The 23,651-nt window shown below is 38.0% G+C and overlaps 1 protein-coding gene across 2 annotated transcripts in view; it reads left to right on the top strand.

The window, feature by feature from the left end:
- The window catches only part of LOC110453593, a 183,892-nt gene that overhangs the window by 119,725 nt on the left and 40,516 nt on the right, over positions 1-23,651 (top strand). For both annotated transcript variants that reach the window (XM_021502586.1, XM_021502587.1), the window contains exon 4: positions 19,857-21,629. In XM_021502586.1, coding sequence (XP_021358261.1) covers positions 19,973-21,629 — 1,657 coding nt within the window. In that variant the 5' untranslated portion in view covers positions 19,857-19,972. The remainder of the gene's footprint in view (positions 1-19,856; positions 21,630-23,651) is intronic.

The following is a 23,651-nucleotide window of genomic DNA, read 5'->3' as shown; positions in this document are numbered from 1 at the left end:
ACAAATTTTAAGATCATAGAAATAGATGAAATAGAATGTATACATTGGGACTTACTAACAATTCTTCAAGGACTGTTGTAGTTTAGCTGTGGTCCACAACATAAAGGACAGACGGATGGACGGACATTGACCATCCATATCGTCATCCCCCACTCACTGGAAGGTGATAATTTTGTTTTCAACCCCACAAGATATATTACACTGTAAACAGTATACCAGTAAGGGTCACTACTAAAAAATCAAGGTCACTGTAAGTAATGAAAGGTCAAATCATTCTAATTATTTCTGCAGCCACGTGAGCTTATGCCATGGTGCAGCGTCCGTCGTCCTGCGTCCGTCGTCAATATTTTACTTTAAACAACTTCTTCTTAATAACCAAAAGGCCCAGAGTGATGATTTTTGGCTAGTACCATGCTGGGATGAAGGGCTACCAAGTTTGTTCAAATGAATGACCTTCGTCCTTTTTCTAGGTCACAGGGGTCAATTGTCTTAAAAAATCTTTGTACAGCTTCTTCTGAATAACTAAGAGGCCTAGGCTAATGATATTTGGCCAATAACATGCTAGAATGAAGAGCTACCAAGGTTTTTTCAAATGAATGACCTTTACTTATATTCAAGGTCACAGGGGTCAAATATGTTAAAAACCTTTAAACAACTTCTTCTCAATAACCAAAAGGCCTAGGATAATGCTGTTGGCCAGTAGCATGCTGTGATGAAGGGCTACCAAGTTTGTTCAAATGAATGACCTTCGTCCATTATCTAGGTCACAGGGGTCAGTTGTCTTAAAAAATCTTTGTACAGCTTCTTCTGAATAACTAAGAGGCCTAGGCTAATGATATTTGGCCAGTAACATGCCAGGATAAAGGGCTACCAAGTTTGTGANTAGCATGCTGGGATAAAGGGCAACCAAGTTTATTCAAATGAATGACCTTTACATATATTCAAGGTCACAGGGGCCGATGATATTTGGTCATTAACAGGCTGGGATGAAGGGCTACCAATTTTGTCAAAATGAATGACCTTCGCCCATATTCAAGGTCACAGTGGTCAATATATGTTTAAATCTTTAAATGACTTGTTCTGTATAACCAATAGGTCCAGGGTTATGATATTTTGCCAAAAGCATGCTGGGTTGGAAGACTTTAAACTCTGTTCAACCTAATGTCCTTGTTCGACATTCAAGGTCACAGGCGTCATATGTTTAAATCTTTTAATAGGCTCTTATGAATCAAACACTGATATTCTTCCTGTAGCTGCATTTTAGTCCACTTTTAAGATTACAAGTGAGAGATTAATACCAGGTGAGCGTTTCAGGCCCATTGGGCCTCTTGTATTACCTTGACCATCTTTCAAAGTTGTAGGGGTCAAATATGTTAATTTCTTTTAGACATTAAAGATTTTTAAGGTTTAGAATGATCTGTTGGCTATTGGCTTGCTGTGATGAAGGACTATCAAATTTATTCAAATAAATGGCCTTGATCCATTTTCAAGGCAGCAGGGTCAAATATGTTAAAAAGATCAAATTCTTTTCGTCTTTACACCCATAACATTTAAAGTAAAGTGATTTGTTCTATATTTTTTACTTGGTTGAAAAGGTGAAATATGTTTTAATAAATTATGTAAGCCTACTTCCAGTGTGTTGTAAAGTATTAAAATTCCTCGAACAGCTTCTTTTGAGATATTTAAGGTCTTGAATAATAATAATATGCTTGTAGCTTGCTGCAATGAAGGACTATCAAGTCGGTCCAAATAGATGACATCGACACACAGTCAAGTTCTCACTGGGTCAGCTGAGTTAAAACCACTGAACAACTTCTTCTAAAGACCCATAATGCCTGGAGTAGTTATATTTGTGCCTGTAGCTTTCTAGGACTATCTTGTTATTAATACAAATCAATTACCTTGATATACTTCCAAGATCACATGGGTCAAACATCCTACCAATCAAGTCAGACTGGGGTATTGCAATGACTGTCTGTCTCATCAATATTTCCACATAGTAGCGTGAGTTCCTGGGGGCCTTTGTCTGTCTAATCAATCTTTCCACGTAGTAGTGAGAGTTCATAGGGGCCTTTGTCTATCTCATCAATATTTCCACATAGTAGCGTGAGTTCCTAGAGGCCTATGTCTATCTCATTAATATTTCCACATAGTAGCGTGATTTCCTAGAGGCCTATGTCTGTCTCGTCAATATTTCCACATAGCGTGTGTTCCTAGAGGCCTATGTCTATCTCATTAATATTTCCACATAGTAGCGTGAGTTCCTGGGGGCCTTTGTCTGTCTAATCAATATTTCCACGTAGTAGCGTGAGGTCCTAGGGGCCTATGTCTATCTCAACAATATTTCCACATAGCGTGAGTTCCTAGAGGCCTATGTCTATCTCAACAATATTTCCACATAGCGTGAGTTCCTAGAGGTCAATGTCTATCTAGACAATATTTCCACATAGCGTGTGTTCCTAGAGGCCTATGTCTATCTCATCAATTTTTCCACGTAGTAGCGTGAGGTCCTAGGGGCCTTTGTCTGTCTCATCAATATTTCCACATAGTAATATGAGTTTTTTAGGGGCCTATGGGTAGCCTAATGGAGTATTACATAGTAGCGTGAGTTCCTAGGGGCCTTTGTCTGTCTCATCAATATTTCCACATAGTAACGTGAGTTCCTAGGGGCCTATGTCTGTCTCATCAATATATCTACGTACTGTAGCGTGAGTTCCTAGGGGCCGATGTCTGTCTCATCAATATTTCCACCTTAGAAGTAGCGTGAGTTCCTAAGGGCCTATGTCTGTCTCATCAATATTTCCACGTAGTAGCATGAGTTCCTAGGGGCCTTTGTCTGTCTCATCAATATTTCCACATAGTAGCGTGAGTTCCTAGGGGCCTTTGTCTGTCTCATCAATATTTCCACGTAGTAATATGAGTTTTTAGGGGCCTATGGGTAGCCTAATGGAGTATTACATAGTAGCGTGAGTTCCTAGGGGCCTTTGTCTGTCTCATCAATATTTCCTCATAGTAGCGTGAGTTCCTAGGGGCCTATGTCTATCTCATCAATATATCTACGTACTGTAGTGTGAGTTCCTAGGGGCCTTTGTCTGTCTCATCAATATTTCCACATAGTAGCGTGAGTTCCTAGGGGCCTATGTCTGTCTCATCAATATATCTACGTACTGGAGCGTGAGTTCCTAGGGGCCTATGTCTGTCTCATCAATATTTCCACGTAGTAGCGTGAGTTCCTAGGGGCCTATGTCTGTCTCATCAATATTTCAACATAGTAGCGTGAGTTCCTAGGGACCTATGTCTGTCTCATCAATATTTCCACGTAGTAGCTTGAGTTCCTAGGGGCCTATGTCTGTCTCATCAATATTTCTACGTAGTAGCGTGAGTTCATAGGGGCCTATGTCTGTCACATCAATATTTCCACGTAGTAACGTGAGTTCCTAGAGGTCTATATGTCTGTCTCATCAATATTTCCACGTAGTAGCGTGAGTTCCTAGGGGCCTATGTCCGTCTCAACAATATTTCTACGTAGGCCTATATGTCTATGAGGCCTATGAGGCCTATATGTCTGTCTCATCAATATATCTACGTACTGTATCAATATTTCCACATAGATGCGTGAGTTCCTAGGGGCCAATGTCCATCTCAACAATATTTCTACGTAGTAGCGTGAGTTCCTAGGGGCCTATGTATGTCTCATCAATATTTCCATGTAGTAGCGTGAGTTCCTAGAGGCCTATGTCTGTCTCATCTATATTTCCACATAGTAGTGTGAGTTCCTAGGGGCCTATGTCTGTCTCATCAATATTTCCACATAGTAATGTGAGTTTCTAGGGGCCTTTGTCTGTCTCATCAATATTTCAACATAATAACGTGAGTTCCTAGGGGCCTTTGTCTGTCTCATCAATATTTCCACATAGTAGCGTGAGTTCCTAGGGGCCTATGTCCGTCTCATCAATATTTCCACGTAGTAGCGTGAGTTCCTAGGGACCTATGTCCGTCTCATCAATATTTCCACGTAGTAGCGTGAGTTCCTAGGGACCTATGTCTGTCTCATCAATATTTCCACGTAGTAGCGTTAGTTCCTAGGGGCCTATGTCCGTCTCAACAATATTTCTACGTAGAAGCGTGAGTTCCTAGGGTCCTATGTATGTCTCATCAATATTTCCACGTAGTAGCGTGAGGTCCTAGGGGCCTATGTCTGTCTCATCAATATTTCTACGTAGTAGCGTGAGTTCATAGGGACCTATGTCTGTCACATCAATATTTCCACGTAGTAACATGAGTTCCTAGAGGCCTATATGTCTGTCTCATCAATATTTCCACATAGTAGCGTGAGTTCCTAGGGGCCTATGTCCGTCTCAACAATATTTCCACATAGTAGCGTGAGTTCCTAGGCGACTTTGTCTGTCTCATCAATATTTCCACATAGTAATGTGAGTCGCTAGGGGCCTTTGTCTGTCTCATCAATATTTCCCCATAGTAGCGTGAGTTCCTAGGGGCCTATGTCCGTCTCATCAATATTTCTACGTAGTAGCGTGAGTTCATAGGGACCTATGTCTGTCACATCAATATTTCCACGTAGTAACATGAGTTCCTAGAGGCCTATATGTCTGTCTCATCAATATTTCCACATAGTAATTTGAGTTTCTAGGGGCCTTTGTCTGTCTCATCAATATTTCCACGTAGTAGCGTTAGTTCCTAGGGGCCTATGTCCGTCTCAACAATATTTCCACGTAGAAGCGTGAGTTCCTAGGGGCCTATGTATGTCTCATCAATATTTCCACGTAGTAGCGTGAGTTCCTAGGGGCCTATGTCTGTCTCATCAATATTTCTACGTAGTAGCGTGAGTTCCTAGGGGACTATGTCTGTCTCATCAATATTTCCACATAGTAGAGTGAGTTCCTAGAGGCCTATATGTCTGTCTCATCAATATTTCCACGTAGTAGAGTGAGTTCCTAGAGGCCGATGTCTGTCTCATCAATATTTCTACGTAGTAGCGTGAGTTCATAGGGACCTATGTCTGTCACATCAATATTTCCACGTAGTAACATGAGTTCCTAGAGGCCTATATGTCTGTCTCATCAATATTTCAACGTAGTAGCGTGAGTTCCTAGGGGCCTATGTCCGTCTCAACAATATTTCCACATAGTAGCGTGAGTTCCTAGGGGCCTATGTCTGTCTCATCAATATTTCCACATAGTAGCGTGAGTTCCTAGGGGCCTATGTCCGTCTCATCAATATTTCCACATAGTAGCGTGATTTCCTAGGGGCCTATGTCTGTCTCATCAATATTTCCACTTAGTAGCGTGAGTTCCTAGGGGCCTATGTCTATCTCATCAATATTTCCACATAGTAACATGAGTTCCTAGGAGCATATGTCTGTCTCATCAATATTTCCACATAGTAGCGTGAGTTCCTAGGGGCCTATGTCTATCTCATCAATATTTCAACATAGTAACATGAGTTCCTAGGAGCCTAAGTCCATCTCATCAATATTTCCACATAGTAACATGAGTTCCTAGGAGCCTATGTCCGTCTCATCAATATTTCCACGTAGTAACGTGAGTTTCTAGGGGCCTATTGGTAGCCTAATGGAGTATTACATATTTGTTGGTTGAATAATAGGTGAGCAGTGCTGGCCTATTGGGACTTTTCTTTAAAATTGCATTTCAGTTGTGGTATTTATTGAACTTTTGTAATCCCTTTAAAACAAAAAGAAAAATAACCATCCCACTTTGCCTGTTAAATAGTGAAATATTCTTGAATTTAAGTGTGAATCAATCTTTGAGGAAACTTCAAACTTAATTGCTATTATGCATATTACTCTCAGGTTCTGCATCCAAAGTTTAAGGTCAAAGAAAGGGGTCCGCGTAAAATCATTTGATTTTTGTTCAGCAATACCTATTGGATGGTTGACCATCTGAAGGTTACCAGGTGTGGTGTAGAGATGGTTCATAAACTCGGGCTGTTTGTTTTGGTGTATACATACTTTCTGTTGTTGTTGTTTCTAATAGATTTCAGATTTTCTTTTTGTGGCGAGGTTGAATGTTTTATTATTTCTATGCCCCAGTCATTCAATAGGGATGAGATTTACAAAATGTCAGTCATATTCGTCCGTCTCTTCATAACACATTCATCGCTCTTCTTCCTTCACTCTTCATTATATTGCAATGGAACTTAATTTATTGAAATATCCATTACACAACTACCCAAAACAAGTTTGCCTTTCAAGGTTATCTAAGATCTTGATAGCCAGTTGTTACTTTACTGGTTTTAATTGGGTAGATACAAATACTTAACAATTGTTGATGGTCAAGAAATATGGAGGACCACAAGATGAGTACCAACTCTGTGAGGCACTATTTAATCACTAGAACAACCTACCTGAGCACTCTTTGAACTGATTTAGTTTGGAAAATCATTAGATGTTAGGTTTCTCTTAATTTACAAAGACATGCTTTTCGATTCTGATGTAAGTATTTACTGCAGTATCATGGTCAGTCATAAAATATTTCTTCCCCATCTTGTATATGTTTACCTTTCAAGTTCAACATTTTTTGTTTTGAAGGGAAAATGTCAGCTGATTGAACACTACTTGTATATATAGAGACGTTTCTGACCATCAACTTTCACCTTTCAGCTGGAAATATGGGGAGAGTTTGTGATGAGACATTATATAATTAGCCTGCATGTAATGTGTCTCCCCAGGTGTGGCCTGTAGGTATAATCAAGTTTATTCCTCGTTAGTTACCTAACCTCATACAATATCCATGGGCCAATTAACGTAGCCATATGATACATTGTTGGTTACCATTCAGTCGTCAAGCTTGTCTGTCTGGAGGTGACCAAAAGAAATTATTACATGTTTCTGATTTTATTAGCTCACCTGGCCTGTTCTCCCGTTCTTAATAAGCGAGAGTTTTCCAAAATTGGTGTAAATGATCATGGCATAACCAGTTATTTTTCAAGCTGATTTTAAATCAAGATTTCTGCTCTAGTCTCTGATTGGCTAAGACATTTTTAGCTCACCTGCCCATTTCAATTTCCATTAAGCCATTGGTAACCACACTAGATGAATAATGCTGTTATGGTTGTGAACAGGTACCATTCTTTTTATATTTAGTCAATTTAAAATTTACAAGATGGCCACTTTGTCCTTTGATTTCCTTAGACAATCTTTCTTAGTTTCAATTCCACTTGGTCAATTTTAACCAAACAGTGTTTAAAATGTTCCTGTCATTGCACTTACCAAGTGCTGTTTTAAGTCTTTGGTTCATGATGAAGAAGAAATCTGGCTAGAGTGATCTCCAGTTACCTGACATATTCCAACTTTTTGTCTAGTTCTGATAACAAAACAAGACATCACAGGCTCATTGGGCCTTTTGTTTTATTCACTTGAATTTATATTTAGATTTAATTTTAAAACAGAAAATTTATTTCTTTATGGCTGGCAGTTGATAATCTAAAAAAAATAAGATTTTGAACGTTATTAATAAGATTGCTATATGACTGTCAGCAAAATGCCATGAAAAAGATTTTACTGTAAAAACTGAAACGTTTCAGAGCCTCGTATAGCATGGGTAAAAATGGTCACATCTTATGATATATGGCTTTTAGTTTGTTGGTCTCACTCTAAAACAGCTCATATTTCCATGGCCAAACTATTTTCATTGATTACAGATAATATTCATAATCATTAAAAGGAGAAATAAATGTGAATATTGAAATGTTGTCTGTGGTACATAGATTGGACACTTTGGAGAAATGTCCTGCTGATTGATGATGAGAACACATGTCCATGTACCATTACCAGTAGATACGTAGTGTCAGATTTGTAGTTATTATATCTACCTGGTTTTGATAAATAGGCTTTATTCTTCAAACCTGGAAACAAAGACACGTTAAAACTAACATCAAATCTACTCAAGACTGTTACGGAGCACATCATTCTTGTCAATTTGTTTGCCAGCAGGCGCAATGAACACCTCCTTGTGGTCTATTTCCACCGACAATAATTGCGACAAATACATCAAAGCGTATATCTTAAGAGTTCGAAGGCCACCACAACCAACCAATTAGCAGACTTCTATAGAGTCATGTCATTAACTACAGGAAACGTCATTGTCATGTATTTCTCAACTAAATTAAAGTTTTTAGGTCAGAAGTCCAAGGCTGTGGGGTTAATTTTTTTTATGCCTTTTATAGTTTTCTCATGTATAAAGAAGGTCATTAAGTACACTTTGTGTAACACAGAATTAATTACTGAAATACTTAAGCCCAAGATTTTTTTACTTTCAAATAAATTTCTTTTAGGACTTTAAATAATTCATAGCAGGTTTTTTTGGTTTTATTTTTTGGAGGAAAATGATGGAGTTTTGCGTTGCTGTGAATATGACCTTTGAGTGTCTCTCAGTGGGAATGTTATGTGTAGTATATTAGGCTTAGCATTGCAATCTCTTCTTTCTCCACTTTTTAATCCTCTTTGTTGGAAGTATGTCTGTGTCTGCTAATTGGCAAGATGGTCTGACATCACCAGGCCACAGGAGTAAGTGACAAGTCGGCCATTACTGAGGAAATTACAATGCCCTCATGTTAGTTATTTGATACAAGCCCAGTACTTCTGAGCACCATAATCAGGTTAATCCCCCTTTTTATTGGTTACGTGTTACACAGGTTATGAAGCGATCAGTGTGTTGTCAAGAGACACAAATTTACCACTAGTTGATTTACCTGTAGGAACGCTCGCCTGCATGCTAACCAGTGTTTTTCCAGAGGTTTATTGTTTCCATGGCTATAGGATGTTGACATGGTAACCATGAATTTAGACCCCTTAAAAAAACGAAAAACTTCTGAGTAATTATTTCTCCATTTAAGGGTGTTGCATGACTGATAGATGTGAAGTCTATAATCTTCTCTACCCAGAAGTCGACGTTTTAAGAGGTCGTGAGCAGATTCTTCTGAAGGTTGCAGCTGATTCCATCTCGTGTCATATCACATCAAGATTGGTCATATTTCTTATCCTTGCAATAATGACTGTGTACATATAGCCATTAGAAAAAAAAGACATACATACAATGTAGATTCTTCCATTAGAAATATCACAAATACAAGCTGTACATTTCCTCCATCGTCTTCTATCTTTTTCCATCTTCTAATAATTAACAATTATCGATAAAAAAAACAGTGCATGTCACTGTGCTAAAGTACTTTTAATGACGGTGAGACGAGCTTTACTGTATGATATGCCTAGAAGGTTTCCAGAAATATTTATACTGTCTGTGCATGCAATATAGGCCTGTTATTGCCTCACAACTCTCCATATATGTACAAAAAAAGTCCTTTCCCAAGACAACTGCGATGCATGTGACCGACGAAAATGGCTTCTGTTACTGTATAAGTGTTGATAAATCCTACGTGTACATCAGGAAACGTTGAAATGTAAAAAGGAAAAAGGAAAAACGTTTCCTTCGGTGTATAATTTGCTGATCACTTATACACGGAAATGATTTCAAGAAATTATTACAAATCAAACCCTTTTTATTGTCTGAGATTTCCAGAAGGACTATTGTGAATATCATACTGTACATAAACAGGTATCGAGAAACTTTCCATTGCAGTAATGTTTTTTGAGAAATTTATGACTTTTTTATTGGCAGTAATATTTTCAATACAGAGTCGGAGATTAATAACTTTTTGTTGTCAGTAATATTTACAATACAGGGACAGGAATTTAGTAACTTTATTTGGCAGTAATTCATATATGTTCATAACAACACAAAGGTAGTGATTTGTTAAATGTTAATTGCATATTCCTCGTTACCGCATAGAAAATATTAATTTGGTCAACATTTTATAATGGAGAAGTGGGGGTTAATGGAGTACTACCATATTTTAGAAAAGAAATTTCTTTGACTGATATTTAAGGTCACAAAGATAAAAACTGTTCTAAAACACGTAAATAAGTCTTTGTGAAGAAGTCAAAATCAGTGGTTATTCAAGTGATGACTTTGACCTATATTCCAGATCATAGGGGTCATAATAGAGCAAAGAATCGTAAGCATGATATTCAGATATCTGAAGTAAATTTAAAATTTCTTTTCATGAAATATTTACATTCTCCATTCTTGTTAAATCACAAAAAAAAATATAATTGTTGAAGGTCATTGTACAAATGTTAAGCTAGGTTAAACACAGTGGTAAGATAAAAGCAATAAAACACTGGTATGAAAAACTGCTGTCTGTGATACAGACTTTGTAATGAAATAGAATTGTTTGTGTTTCCCTTTGGAACCTTACACAGCTCTGACATCAGCTCAGTGTATACTTGAAGATGACACCCACTTATACACACATTGAGTCAGCATCTCAAAGTTTTAAATCATATTTAGTTGTATGCGATGGTTTGTGTGACGACAGCGTTGTGACGTCTACAGAGACCTGACAGGTGTTGCTAGAATGGGCCACGCAGGCCACCACAACCCACATAATGAGAAGTATATATAAAATTTAATTCATTTAGACATAATCTTGTTTAAAAACCATTCCATTCACTTCAGACACATGCTGAAGATACATGATAGATTTGGAAAGAAGTTCTAGAAAATCTGAAATAAGGTTTTAGTTTTTATGATGACAAAACATGCGAGAGTTTCATTATCACTTTGTGTTGTTAATAAAAATACAGTCAAAACCTGTTATAGACAAGGTGCCCTTCATACAACAGAGAAGAGCATTCCACTCAATACTGTATACTGATAATAAGCGCACCCCAACGTAACAATACGTAGCATTTCTCACAAGGTCGTTTACTGGTAAAATAAAAAATGCCAGAAGGGCCCAAATAGCTGTCCCATTTAAGCTTTATTGAGATCCTTGCAATATTGTATATTGTACACACATAACAGGCATGAAAAGAGAAACACATAAATGCTAACAGTACTAACTCTGGGGACTAACCCCTCCCCTGTTGACTTACTCCCTTGGTCAAAACATGGAAATATTTGAGAATTCCACCCCATAACCCAACTGTATTACACCAAAATTACATTCATGCTACTCTACTGGAGTTGGCTCCAGGGCTGACTCGCTTCCCTGGAGAATTATCCATGGGCTAGGACATGGAAATGGTTGAGATCCCCGCCCTAAATTTATACAACTTTTTGCTGGATGTAAAGATTGAACATAATCCTGTTACAAAGAATAGCCCCAAGGTCTGGCTCCACCGCTGTAAACTTAGTCCCAGGGCTATCCTAAGCCATATACAGTTAGTCCAATGGTCATTTTAACCATATACACAGATATACAGATCTGAACAAAAATTGCTGTGATGTGTTTTGGTCCTTTAGACCTTGGAGTTACTTGTATAATGTAAGAGTGTGGCGGCCCTTGAGACTAAAGGGTGGGGCCAAAAAGGATTAATTTGGGCATTTAAGTCTTTAAAAACATACTTCTTTTGACCAGTTGGTTATATTTCAACCAAACTTGCTATGAAGCTCTTTTGGAACGTTAGAAATATTACTTTTAATGAGAATATTTTGCAATGATTGCTGAAATATCCAGGTTAATGACACTTCTGTTCATTTTGTTCCTACCTATATCACTTGCTTTTCCCAAAAACAATCCAATCCATTCTGCATTATATTGCTCCAAAATAAGTTTTTGTAAATAAAGGGAATTGGTTTTGTTTGTCTACTTAAGGTCCTGTTTACCTTATGGTCGTTTAAGGATGTGCCAGGTTTTGGTGGTGGAGGAAAGCCAGAGTTCTGAGAGTAATCATTTCTTTCCCCAGCTAATCTAGTGGGCGGAAAGAATCAGCTAGCTGGGGGGGGGGGGAATGCTCGACTTTAGGCCTCGAACCTATAGCCTAGTAGTAGAGGGCTAGTGGTCACAGATGGTCAGACACCTTAACCACTCGGCCACAGCGGTTCCTTTAGATAAAGGGATCTATATTTAATAGACTTTTTCTAAGTTAGGGGATTTTGTTGTTAATTTTTTGTTGTTTGGATTTTCTTTATGAAAAAAGTATCAACATTATAAGAATAGAATTTGATAATATTTTTTTTTGTGAAAGGAATCAATTGTGAAAAGAAATCAGTCATTGTAAATTAAATGTTTCATACATTTTTAGCTCACCTGGCCCGAAGGGCCAAGGGAGCTTATGGCATGGTGCGGCATCCGGCATCCGTCCTGCGTCAACTTTTTACTTTAAACAACTTCTTCTCAGTAACCAAAAGGCCTAGGGTGATGATATTTGGCCAGAAGCAAGTTTGTTCAAATAAATGACCTTCATCAATTTTCAAGGTCACGGGGGTCAAATATGTTAAAATCTTTAAACAACTTCTTCTCAATAACCAAGATGCCCAGGCTGATGATATTTGGCTTGCAGCATGCTGGGATAAAGGGCTACCAACTTTGTTCAAATGAATGACCCTGACCTACTTTCAAGGTCACAGGGGTCAAATGTCTTAAAATCTTCAAACAACTTCTTCTCAATAACCAAAAGGCCCAGGGTACTGATATTAAGCCTGTAGCATGCTAGGATGAAGGGCTACCAAGTTTGTTCAAATGAATGACCTTGACCCACTTTCAATGTCACAGGGGTCAAATGTCGTAAAATCTTCAAACCGCTTCTTCTCAATAACCAAACGGCCAAGGATACTGAACTTGGGCCTGTAGCATGCGGGGATGAAGGGCTACCAAGTTTGCTCAAATGAATGTTCTTGACCCACTTTCAACCTAATGGCATTGTTCGACATTCAAGGCCGTAGGCGTCATATGTTTAAATCTTTTAATAGGTTCTTATAAATCAAACACTGATATTCTGCCTGTTGCTGTATTTTAGTCCACTTTTAAGATTACAAGTGTGAAATTAATACCAGGTGAGCGATGCAGGCCCATTGGGCCTCTTGTTTTCTTCAAAAGTAGGTCAGTAGGTCATATAAATTTTGTATATATGATGATAGAGTTGTACCCATGTTCCTTACAATCAATCACAGATGCTGTAGCCACGTAGAAGCTGCTTAGATAGGCTTATATTGCCATAAACTCAGCCTCAAACAGACAGCAAAAACCAGCGCCAATAGACAGACATATCAATAATATTTATTGATTTTTAAAACTTTTTCGGGGCCTTGTCATGTTTGCCACAATTATAATGGTCATTATGATATAAACAAAAGCATAATTCTCAAAAAACTAATATACTGACATTATCAATAATACTTATTGATTGAAACAAATGGCCTGTGTCACATCACTGTGAATTACACATGCACAGGGGGACTGTCTAGTTACCACAGTGGAAGCTACAGATGGGGATCAGCATGCAAGCTTACTGGTCCAGATAAGGTCACTTGACCCATTGTCCAGTCACATTTAACATTTAACTTTTAAAACAATTTAAGTTAAAACGTATGTGGAGGATAATCATTTATTTCAATTCCAAAATGGAAAGCTTAAAATTCTAAGAAGCAAACATGTCCATACATTTATTGATTTTTTGAAAGCACATTTTTTATTTCGGGAGTCTGACATGTAGGTACAATTATACATGCACATGGTTTTTACATGACGACCATTATAATGTAGGCAAAAAAGTGAACCTATTGATCGAGCCTCTCTCCAGGCTACCAACCATCCTATGTATTGATCAAGTATATGTTCCTCTTCCACGAGCAAGCTTAATTTCAGTTTGGGGAAAATTACAACAAAAGGTGTAAGTAGCTGATAAAAAAAAAGCTTTCAGCAAAGGTTTGGATGAATTCCAATTCTTAACATCATTTGAGGGCGGAGTTTACTTACATACTAATCTATCTTAGCCCTACTGAAGCGACAGCTAGGTGGAGAATGAGAAAAAAAATTGTCTTCAATTTAATCCAACGATATTACAAAAATTCTCCCGTCACAACGACGTCAATTAAATGGCGCATAGAGCTGAAAGAGAGGCTACATTACATGGAGTACAAAATGTATGTCACTCTAACAAGATGGTAGACGGCTCGGGCGTAATGGTTTTAAAGGACATGTTTTATGCCATCATATTAAAACGCACACTGTCTGTCGTCATGGTAATGTAAGGTTACCTGAAAAACAAGGCTTCATTTAATTTTCCTTTAATCTGAACTGTCACTTTTCTATCCCGATGTGAAAATTTGATACCAACAGACACACTGTGTATTTTTTTTGCTTCCCCATAATTTTGCATATAGAAGATGGAGGGGGAATAATTAAATTAAAGAATTTCCAAATTTATGAAATTGGATTCTTTTCCCCGAGGAAGAAAGTGATTATTAATCTAGTCTACTATGAGGTTGACGATTATACCGATTGAATTAGTCGCGCTTCACATGCTAATTTTGCCGACATTTCTTAGTGCTCATGCCTGGAATTTTTGCAGCACATTATGTCACCCAAACACCTCTGTTGTTATAATGCTGAAGACAAAAAAGTGCTTCCAGTCGGAGACAACTTTTTTTTTCTCAGAATAATTTGAACATTTCTTCTCCGACTGTTTAAAGTGATGGGTTCCAGACAGCACTAGACGATATTTTTTTGCTTGTGATACTTAAAAACATGTGGCTTGCTCAGCAGGTTGGTGTCAGCAAGTGGGCGCTCATTAAGATTATAAGATAAAGCTTGCAACAAGTCCAGCTATAAAACCAATAACATTGATTTAATGCTTTAAATGAAATATTCTCCATACATTGAACCTGTTGAAACCTGTTCCTTGACCTTTGACCTTTTCAACAAATTGTCTTGTCTGTCCCATACTTCGATAAATTGGAAAGAATATACAAAAGACAAAGCACATTGATGATGTCAATGTATGTAGACTTGTTTACAGACAGGTGGTCAATATAATGGCTGAAGGTGTCTTTGGGCGATACATGTGTTTTCTTGGGAGGTTTGTTGCTTCATTAAAGTGGCCAATCCTTGTCAGACAGATGGATTGTCACTAGATTTCAAACAGACAAATGAAAAAACGTGTGAAGAAGGAATTTCTTGTGAACAGATCTGACCAGTGCTGAATTAAAGCCAAGATAGTCCTTGCTGGAATATTAGATTTGGTTAGAGATTCCACACTCCGACATTTGTTCCTAATTCCCTTGCTATTTCTTCTCAATCTCTCCTCCGTTAAACCTATTATTACTGTTCAGTAGTGCAAATGTATTTAGAAACAGACTCATTTTGTTTATCTCCTTAACCTCCCAGCTTCACCATCTTACTGTTGATTCTAGTGTATGTATTTCCTTTTAATATCCATTCCTTCATTATCCATCCTTCTAAATTTTGATAGGAAATAATTTGGTACGGGGAGCATCCCGCTGAATTTTGATAGGACATATTATGGGACAGGGAGTATCCTCTAAATTTTGAAAGGACATATTATATGGTACGGGGAGTATCCTCTAAATTTTGAAAGGACATATTATATGGTACGGAGAGTATCCTCTAAATTTTGATAGGACATATATTATGGTACGGGGAGTATCCTTCTAAATTTTGATAGGATATATTATTGTACGGGGAGTATCCTTCTAAATTTTGATAGGACATGTTATGGTACGGGGAGTATCCTTCTAAATTTTGATAGGATATATTATTGTACGGGGAGTATCCTTCTAAATTTTGATAGGACATGTTATGGTACGGGGAGTATCCTTCTAAATTTTGATAGGATATATTATGGGACAGGGAGTATCCTCTAAATTTTGAAAGGACATATTATATGGTACGGGGAGGATCCTCTAAATTTTGAAAGGACATATTATATGGTACGGGGAGGATCCTCTAAATTTTGAAAGGACATATTATATGGTACGGAGAGTATCCTCTAAATTTTGATAGGACATATATTATGGTATGGGGAGTATCCTCTAAATTTTGATAGGACATATATTATGGTATGGGGAGTATCCTCTAAATTTTGATAGGACATATATTATGGTACGGGGAGTATCCTTCTAAATTTTGATAGGACATGTTATGGTACGGGGAGTATCCTTCTAAATTTTGATAGGACATGTTATGGTACGGGGAGTATCCTTCTAAATTTTGATAGGACATGTTATGGTACGGGGAGTATCCTTCTAAATTTTGATAGGATATATTATTGTACGGGGAGTATCCTTCTAAATTTTGATAGGACATGTTATGGTACGGGGAGTATCCTTCTAAATTTTGATAGGATATATTATTGTACGGGGAGTATCCTTCTAAATTTTGATAGGATATATTATTGTACGGGGAGTATCCTCTAAATTTTGATAGGACAAATATTATGGTACGGGGAGTATCCTTCTAAATTTTGATAGGATATATTATGGTACGGGGAGTATCCTCTAAATTTTGATAGCTCTAAATTTTAATAGGACATATTATGGTACGGGGAGTATCCTCTAAATTTTGATGGGATATATTATGGTACGGGGAGTATCCTCTAAATTTTGATCGGACATATATTATGGTACGGGGAGTATCCTCTAAATTTTGATAGCTCTAAATTTTAATAGGACATATTATGGTACGGGGAGTATCCTCTAAATTTTGATAGGACATATATTATGGTACGGGGAGTATCCTCTAAATTTTGATAGCTCTAGATTTTGATAGGACATATTATGGTACGGGGAGTATCCTTCTAAATATTGATAGGACATATTATGGTACGGGGAGTATCCTTTAAATTTTGATAGGACATATTATGGTACGGGGAGTATCCTCTAAATTTTGATAGCTCTAGATTTTGATAGGACATATTATGGTACGGGGAGTATCCTTCTAAATATTGATAGGACATATTATGGTACGGGGAGTATCCTTCTAAATATTGATAGGACATATTATGGTACGGGGAGTATCCTTCTAAATATTGATAGGACATATTATGGTACGGGGAGTATCCTTTAAATTTTGATAGCTCTGAATTTTGATAGGATATATTATGGTACGGGGAGTATCCTTCTAAATTTTGATAGGATATATTATTGTACGGGGAGTATCCTCTAAAATTTGATAGGATATATTATGGTACGGGGAGTATCCTCTAAATTTTGATCGGACATATATTATGGTACGGGGAGTATCCTCTAAATTTTGATAGCTCTGAATTTTGATAGGATATATTATGGTACGGGGAGTATCCTCTAAATTTTGATAGCTCTAAATTTTAATAGGACATATTATGGTACGGGGAGTATCCTCTAAATTTTGATAGCTCTAAATTTTAATAGGACATATTATGGTACGGGGAGTATCCTCTAAATTTTGATAGCTCTAAATTTTGATAGGACATATTATGGTACGGGGAGTATCCTTTAAATTTTGATAGGATATATTATGGTACGGGGAGTATCCTTCTAAATTTTGATAGGATATATTATGGTACGGGGAGTATCCTCTAAATTTTGATAGGATATATTATGGTACGGGGAGTATCCTCTAAATTTTGATAGGATATATTATGGTACGGGGAGTATCCTCTAAATTTTGATAGGATATATTATGGTACGGGGAGTATCCTCTAAATTTTGATAGGATATATTATGGTACGGGGAGTATCCTCTAAATTTTGATAGGATATATTATGGTACGGGGAGTATCCTCTAAATTTTGATAGGATATATTATGGTACGGGGAGTATCCTCTAAATTTTGATAGGATATATTATGGTACGGGGAGTATCCTCTAAATTTTGATAGGATATATTATGGTACGGGGAGTATCCTCTAAATTTTGATAGGATATATTATGGTACGGGGAGTATCCTCTAAATTTTGATAGGATATATTATGGTACGGGGAGTATCCTTAGAACATATTATGGTATGGGGAGTATCCTTAGAACATATTATGGTATGGGGAGTATCCTTAGAACATATTATGGTATGGGGAGTATCCTTAGAACATGTTATGGTATGGGGGGCATCACTTTAAATTTTGAAAGGACATATTATGATACCGGAAGCATCTATCTATCTCTATGCACACTTCGGTTTCCACTGGATATATCTTTAAGTTTTGAGGAAACTTGGTAGGCATGTTCAAAATACAAAGGCTCAGACAGGGTTTAAAGCTGAGCCAAATCCACACAAAATTAGTATACTGTGCTCGGATTGGTCTATGGTTTCTACACAATAACGTTATCAAATATGACCAGATTTTAATAAAATCTGTTTATGATTAATTAACATATGGTCAAAGGGAGGCAATTTGTATATACCATTAAAACTTATAGTTCAAGGTATTAAAGGATATGTATTATTATTCGGCTAGTGAAGTAATTTACAGTTTTTAGGTCACCTGAGACAAAGTCTCAAGTGACCTATTGCGATCGCCTTTTGTCCGTCGTGCGTCCGTAAACAATTTACATTTTCGACTTCTTCTCCAAAACCCCTGTACCAGTTTCAATGAAATTTTGCAGGGACCTTCCATGGACAAAGGTCAACAAAAATGGCTGCCGGTTTACTCCTAAGCCCCCAGGGGCCTGAGGGGCGGGGCCAAAAAGGGTTGAATTGACTGAAATTTCAAAAATCTTCTTCTCAAGACCCAGATATGGTAGAATCAAATACTCTTCATAGATGGAAGGGTCTTAAGGTGCTTTACCAAAATTGTGAATTTCTTGACCCTGGGGTCTCACATTTCCCCCTGGGGAGGGGGTAAACTTTACTATAGTTTATATAGGGAAATCACATTTTGGACCAACATTTGTTTAATTTCCATTGGAAGTAATTCAATTTGGGTTAGCATTATCAGTATTAGGTAGCAGTTTGATAATAAGCACATATCAGCCCTGACTGACCCCCAGGGGCTGATGGGTGGGGCCACAAAGGGTTGAATTGACTGAAATTTCAAAAATCTTCTTCTCAAGACCCAGATATGGTAGAATCAAATACTCTTCATAGATGGAAGGGTCTTAAGGTGCTTTACCAAAATTGTGAATTTCATGACCCTGGGGTCTCACGTTTCCCCCTGGGGAGGGGGTAAACTTTACTATAGTTTATATAGGGAAATCACATTTTGGACCAACATTTGTTTAATTTCCATTGGAAGTAATTCAATTTGGGTTAGCATTATCATTATTAGGTAGCAGTTTGATAATAAGCACATATCAGCCCTGACTGACCCCCAGGGGCTGATGGGTGGGGCCAAAAAGGGTTGAATTGGCTGAAATTTCAAAAATCTTCTTCTCAAGACCAAGATATGGTAGAATCAAATACTCTCCTAGATGGAAGGGTCTTAAGGTTTATGACCCTAGGGTCTCACGTTTACCCCCTGGGGAAGGAGGGGGGGGGGGCAAAATTTATTATGGTTTTTAATGGCAAATGATACTTTGAATATTACAAGTTAACAACTTGATTGGAATTATAACCTTGAGTTGACAGTTTGATACTTTGAAAATTTTGAGCCAGCCCTACCCCCAAGGCCTATAGGGTGGGGCTCAAAGGAGTCAGTGTGCTAAAAAAAATCATTTTCCTTGTTAAGAATCAGAGGTGCTAGTTTCAAATCCTTTTTAGTCTGAAATCTGTATGCTAGATATTGAATAAGGTGGTTTATTGTTTTTTGTCACTTTGAATAATATTTCTGTTCATGTTAAAAACAAAATCGACTCTCTGTATAAATATATCAGGTGACCGTTAAGGCCCATGGGCCTCTTGTTTCTCCTTTTATCGCGTCTAAGAAATAGTTCAGTTTATTGAATGATGTAGTTCCTTCTTACTACATTCTAATATTATAAATTTTGTTATAAGAATGCATCCAAGTCTTTCACCCTGTATTACAATGAATTGAACCCAATAAAACTTGTGATAACATGTGCTGTTCCATCACAGTAGTAATGGTGTTGTTTTCTAATTTCAGTTGCTGTTCCTGCCATTGTGAGCCAATCTTCACCCTTTGAATATTCTAATCATCTAGATCTTTGACTTAAGGAAAAATAACAATACCAGCGATATCCTCTCCGTAAAATTTCAAGAATGAATTCAAACGGGAAAAACATGGACTTGACATTTATTGACAGGAAAGAAAGGAAAATTCTAAGTCCCTCCAGGGAGGTTGTTAGTCCAGCGGGTCATCTTTACATTCCAATAGGGTCCCCAGGTCAAAGGTCACCAGGATCAGAGAATCAATGCCTCAGTCAAAAATTCAGTAACAGTCAAGAAGACGCCAGTAATAATAATGGGATAAGTTTGACTGACAACACATATTTTGGTGATGCATTTCCTGGCAGCCTTACCTCAGAACAGGAATCTGCATTATTGCGCGAGCTTGAACAGGATTCGGTGGCAGAAACTTCAGGTCACTTACAGTTTGACATGCGATATATTGACAGGAAAGAGGCGAACATGCAAGACATTTCACAGCGAGGGTCAGAAATTTCACCAGATAATTTGACAGGTTCCCACCATCACCAGCAGCCAGATACAGCCACTGTGACAAATAGTCAGGAAAACCGTGGAAGGACATTTTCAAATTCTATCACCATGGAGATAAATAGTGCTATGAGTTCTCCGTATGTCAGTGTGCTGTCTAATCCTTTGAGTTTTAAAGATGAAGAAGAGGAAGAAAAATGTGATTCCAAAAATAGAGCGTATGAAATCCGTAGTACAACTTCTGTGATGTTATTCCAGGAGAGAAATCTATTTGCTGATGAGAAGGAGGCTGCGGAGGCTGGCGACACGAGCAGTGAGGGAATAGGAGAGGACTCTGTCCAGCTGGATCACTCCGACAGTTGGAGATCTGAGTCCATGGCTGCCAAGCTTTGGTGGCAGGCTGATTCTCAATCCTCATCAGCAGCTGAGGATCTGCCAGAGGTGGAAGTCTTCCCAGCTGTGGAAGACATCACAGATAGCAGAATATCAGAGGAAAGCAAGAAATTGTCAGTTCAGGAAAATTTCAACGCTACATCTTCTGTACCAACACATTCCAAGATAGCTGTATCCAATTTCGTGTCCTCAACGAACATCAATGTTGGTACAGAACAGGAGTCCACACAGAGCAGATCACCTCCACATCACGAAGATCTGAACCAAGAAGTGAGGGAAGAATTGGTCTCAAACTCAGTTGTGCCTCAGATGACAGAACCAATGCCTGCAGTGGCCAAGCAATCAAAGCCAACACCAGTGAAGATGATCGAGGTGGAAAGAAAGTTTGTCATCACTGCAAAATGTGTGGACAAACTGAAGGAGTTGGGGGCATCGTTAAATGTAGAGAAAACATTTACAGATAGATACTACGATGATTCTAAGTATTCCTTGACCTTACAGGACTGCTGGTTCAGGCAGAGAAATCTGGACTGGGAGCTGAAAGTGGCCAGACGATTGTCCTGTTCACTATCAACACAGTATGAGGAAATCACAAAGGAGAAAGATATTGTTAAGTACCTGATTCAGCATTTCAGTGTCGATGGCTTCTCGGAGGAACTTAGTGTATCAGACTTGGTAAAGATTGTTGGCCTGGAAGAATTTGCAACTTTTACAACCCATCGTCAGAGCTACAGTCTTCCTGAATGTACAGTCGACCTCGATATCACAGATTTTGGTTTCCAAGTCGGTGAAATAGAAGTCATGGTTACTAATGAAAGCAGAATTCCATCAGCATTAAACACAATTGAGGATATGGCGAAGAAGTTAGGTAAGTTGGAATCCTGTATGTTTCATGACACCTTCGTAACATGGTGGTATCGACATTTTTTTCAAATAAGTAAATTGAACTTTTAAATGAAAGTCAGCTCGCTAGATGTCATCTCCCAAAGTAAGTTGTTAAGACGTAGAAATCATTTAAACTTAATTAATTTACAATTTCTCAAATGTATGAAATTCAAACTTGAAATATTTAAAACAATATTATGCTGGTACACATCAAAATCTCAAAATCTCCCCGATTTTGATCTAAAAAGACAAGGTGATCTTCCTGATTTTAATGCATTTTCCAACTCCACAGGCTTGATCATGTTTCAGTATATCATCATATAAGGCAATTATTTTTCAAATGCTTCATGTTAGAAGCATGTATGGTTGGCTTTGAACTTTGCAACTGTACTCAATAATTTTACCTTCAAGAAATTTAGCTTGACTCGTTTTTCATAGATTTTGTCACGTATGCAGAATTTTAGGTGTCAAGAAGCAGTCAAATAAATGGAGAAATTCTTCAAAGACAAGTTCAACATATGTAAATTTTTAAAAACAAAGAAGTACTTAAAACGTCAAAACTTGTCTTTTAAAATTGCAATATTTATATATGAATAGGTGTCACTGGCACACCAATGTTTCTACCAGGTTTTCACACCTGCTCAACAAACCCAATACAGCAGCTAATCAAAGCCAACAGCGATGTCTGCTGCCTGTAGTCGGGTGTCATATAATCTTTTTGTGTTATCTCGCATCAAATATTTTATCAGAAGATAATGCCAACTTTTCAGAACAAATTTAGGTACAATAATAACTGTTTTGAACAAGTTCTTGATTTTTAGCTCACCATGGTGAGCTTATGCCATACCACAGCGTCCGTCAACTCTTCCTTTAAAACGCTACTAGTCATGAACAACTGAGCAGGTTTTGACCAAATTTGGTCAGAAGCATCCTTGGGAGAAGGGGAACAAGTGTTGTATAATTGGGGGGGGGGGTGCCCCCCCAGGGGTTGAGGGGCGAGGCGCAATAGGGGAAATATAGCAAATTCTGTAAAATCCTTTTTCTTCTGTAGGAATTAAAGGATTTGGTCCATATTTGGTCTGAAGCATTCTTGGGTGAAGGGGAACCAATTTTGTTTAAACCGTGGGTCTGTCCCCCCTGGGGGCTGATTAGGGCAGGGCCCAATAGGGGAAATGTAACAAATTCTTTAAAATCCTTCTTATTCTGTAGGAATGAAAGGGTTTGGTCTGAAGCATCCTTGGGGGAAGGGAAACCAATTTTGTATAAATGGTGGGTCTGGCCCCCCCAGGGGCTATAGGGGTGGGGCCCAATAGGTGAAATATAGCAAATTCTTTAAAATCCTTCTTATTCTGTAGGAATGAAAGGATTTGGTCTGAAGCATCCTTAAGTGAAGGGGAACCAATTTTGTATAGACCGTGGGTCTGCATGGCCTCCTAGGGGCCTGAGGGGCGGGGCCTTATAAGGGAAACATAGCAAATTATTCTTTAAAATCCTTCTACTTCTGTAGGAATGAAAGGATTTGGTCCATATTTGGTGTGGAGCATCCGTGGGTAAAGGGGAACCAATTTTGTATAGATGGTGGGTGTGGCCCACCTTGGACATGAGGGGCAGGGCTCGATAGGGGAAATATAGGTAAAACCTTTATAATCCTTCTTGTACCATAGGGATTAAGGGATATTATCCTAATTTAGTCTGGAGCATCCTTAGGCAAAAGGGACTCAATTTCGTATAAACAGCAAGTGTGGCCCCCCTGGGGGCAGAAGGGATGGGCCCAATAGGGAAAACGTAACAAATACTTCAAAATCCTTTCTTCTTCTGTAGAAATGACAGGATTTTGTCCAAATTTGGTATGAAGCACCTTTGGGTGAAGGGGAAACAATTTTAGATAAACGGTGTGTCTGACCCCCCTGGAGGCAGAGAGGCAGGGCCCAATAGGGGAAATAGAGGTAAAACCTTTAAAATCCTTCTTCTACCATAAGGATTAAGGGATTTTATCCAAATTTAG

This window comes from Mizuhopecten yessoensis, unplaced genomic scaffold (assembly GCF_002113885.1).
Source record: "Mizuhopecten yessoensis strain PY_sf001 unplaced genomic scaffold, ASM211388v2 scaffold7473, whole genome shotgun sequence".
NCBI classification, from domain to species: Eukaryota; Metazoa; Mollusca; class Bivalvia; order Pectinida; family Pectinidae; genus Mizuhopecten; species Mizuhopecten yessoensis.
This window is presented reverse-complemented; position numbering and strand designations above follow the sequence as displayed.